Below are 2355 nucleotides of genomic sequence, written 5' to 3'. Positions count from 1 at the left end.
CCCCCCAAAGCCTTATAAGTTGACAACATAAGTAGATAATAAATCTATTCCATGTAACAGTCTCCTAAACACTCTTCCCCCCTTTCCTTCATTGGTTGATTAGTTGACAACATATATAATGCGTGTGACTGCGGGTTTGTCAGTGAGTGCAAGCATGTCATTATGTGTCCAGACATATGTGGAAGAAAGAATGTGTGTGTACCAGTGTGAGCACATGTATGGGCGTATGCATGTTTGAGTGAGTGTGATGAAACACCAAATCTTGACAAATACACATTTTTCTTATCGTAGTTTAAAACAAATGTTGAGTAATCCGTTACCTGAGAGGATAAATCTACGTCCACACAGGCCTCAAAAGCTTCTCTCTCCTCGTCATTCTTGAAGATCGGCAAGTTCTCCAGCGAGTCCGCCGCTGCCTTCATCTGTTGCGCCCCCGACTCCTGGACGCTCATGTCAAACTGTCGCAGATATCACAGAAATACGTAAGATAAAGCATTGGTTTACACCCAAATCACGGGTGGTTGGTGGGTGCGTGAGGTGCAGTTTGCTAATTTTTTAAAATCAAACAATTATTGTCGTTATTTCTCCTCCTTCTTTAATTTGTATGTTACTCTCTAGTAACACCCCTAATCTTCTGCATTTCTTTTACCTATTTGTGTTGCGAGTGCAGTAAAACATAAACTTAATATAACAAAGGCAACCGGCGAGAAAATCATGTCCACCATAATGTTTGCACTTAACAAATTCAAGGACGCTTCCGCATAAATATAAAGTGCCATTCTGAAAACAAAACAAAAAATATCACTACCATGTATAAAAAGGATACACAGATACAGACCACACACTTCAGGGTGGCCAGGGAAATATTCGTCCTAAAAATCCAACCAAACCACACAAAAAATCCTACCACTATAGGTCAAGTTGTTTCTCACCATTGTCAATGTTAAGGCTCTCGTCAAAGAGAATCACGTAGAAGGGGTTATTTGGTTCACATCTTAGGATAGCGGACTTGATCACCGCTGCAATCTCAATGTTCCAAGGTAGCCAAGTTTTGTGAGATTACACTGAAAACGCTGCTATTTTAGAGTCTGAAAACATCTCATAAATGAGAAAACTCATGTCAACAACTGCTCTAGTAGATTACTATTATATTACTGTTGGTGCTCCTTCCTTTCAGTATCTCTCACAACACTTGTTCTGTTCTTGGTAACCTTAAGAATAGATTTGGCACCACACTGGCTGGTTAGGGTTTTCATGTGTTTTTGAGGTACCATGTGAAAGTTCAAATCCTTTACACCTGAATGACCGATGACATACACTTGGGAACAAAACTAACATCTAAACTTGCTTTTATCATTTTGATACTCCATCAATCATTCTGAATATTTAGGGTTTGGACAATCACTCGGTGTTGATGAAGTAGTACTTTCCCATGGTACTGGATCTAGTCTAGATCTCTCTATCTAAATATAGTCTACACATATAGTCACAAAAATCACAAGAAAAATAAGTCCGACTCTAGCCTGGGTTTCAGTAATCCAAGTGCTGTCAATCTTCTCCTCTTCAAAGACTATCTTGCTGAGTTTTTTCAAGGTCATAGATCAAGAATCTAGATGCCGTCACTTTTACCAACCAACTTAGTATATAATTATTATAACTCTCTACTCTCTCTATATAAATATCATTGAGCTTACTAGCTCACCTCGACCATCACCATCCAATGACATGCCAACCCTTTAGTTTAATAACAAGGCTTACAAGGTATGACGGATCTCGATTCCACACAAGGCTTGCACCAACATGTGCTATGCAGAAAGCTCTCGTTGCAATCAAAATTCTAAATGATAATGCTAAAATTTGCTACCAAGTTCAGATTTTATCCCCTTGTGTTGCCTTTAACTCCCCCCCCCAGGGTGGTAGTGAAAGCGAAAACATATCTAGATTTTCCCAATCGAGCCTTGGTATCACTCATACACTTCCGCTTGCCGCCATAGTCTCCATAGCCGCCTGTTCGCATGAAACGTACTCTCAGACCGGGAAAAGCTGAATGTTCACAACCTACAAAATGAACCTAAGGACATCGGATTTGGCTTTCAAGTATTCAAGAACTTTTATGTATTTTCCCGGGTCTTTCCCGAGGCAACTTACAGATTTCCTCAAATTTCCTTTTATTGCAAACGTTGATCCGACCACTGCCGCTGGGAACAAAAGTTTTCCGACAAAAATCCAACCTAAAAAAAATGTTCGACTTCCCTGCATTACAATACAAAAATTCATAATGACCCTTCTTCCTCTCCTGCTCACCTCCCTCCTCCCCCCCCTCCCTAGCTACTACCCAACCTTGTCTTACCCCAC

At 40.3% G+C, this 2355-nt stretch overlaps 1 protein-coding gene across 1 annotated transcript in view; it reads right to left on the bottom strand.

The window, feature by feature from the left end:
• The window catches only part of LOC101851591 (zinc finger protein ZFAT), a gene marked incomplete in the record, with an annotated part of 39179 nt that overhangs the window by 18290 nt on the left and 18534 nt on the right, over positions 1–2355 (bottom strand). The window contains 1 exon segment of the mRNA XM_013085427.2: positions 321–458. Coding sequence (XP_012940881.1) covers positions 321–458 — 138 coding nt within the window.

The sequence above is a fragment of the Aplysia californica genome, unplaced genomic scaffold, assembly GCF_000002075.1.
Source record: "Aplysia californica isolate F4 #8 unplaced genomic scaffold, AplCal3.0 scaffold00373, whole genome shotgun sequence".
Classification (NCBI taxonomy): domain Eukaryota; kingdom Metazoa; phylum Mollusca; class Gastropoda; order Aplysiida; family Aplysiidae; genus Aplysia; species Aplysia californica.
Note: the sequence above shows the minus strand (reverse complement) of the source record. Positions and strands in the feature narration are given on the sequence as shown.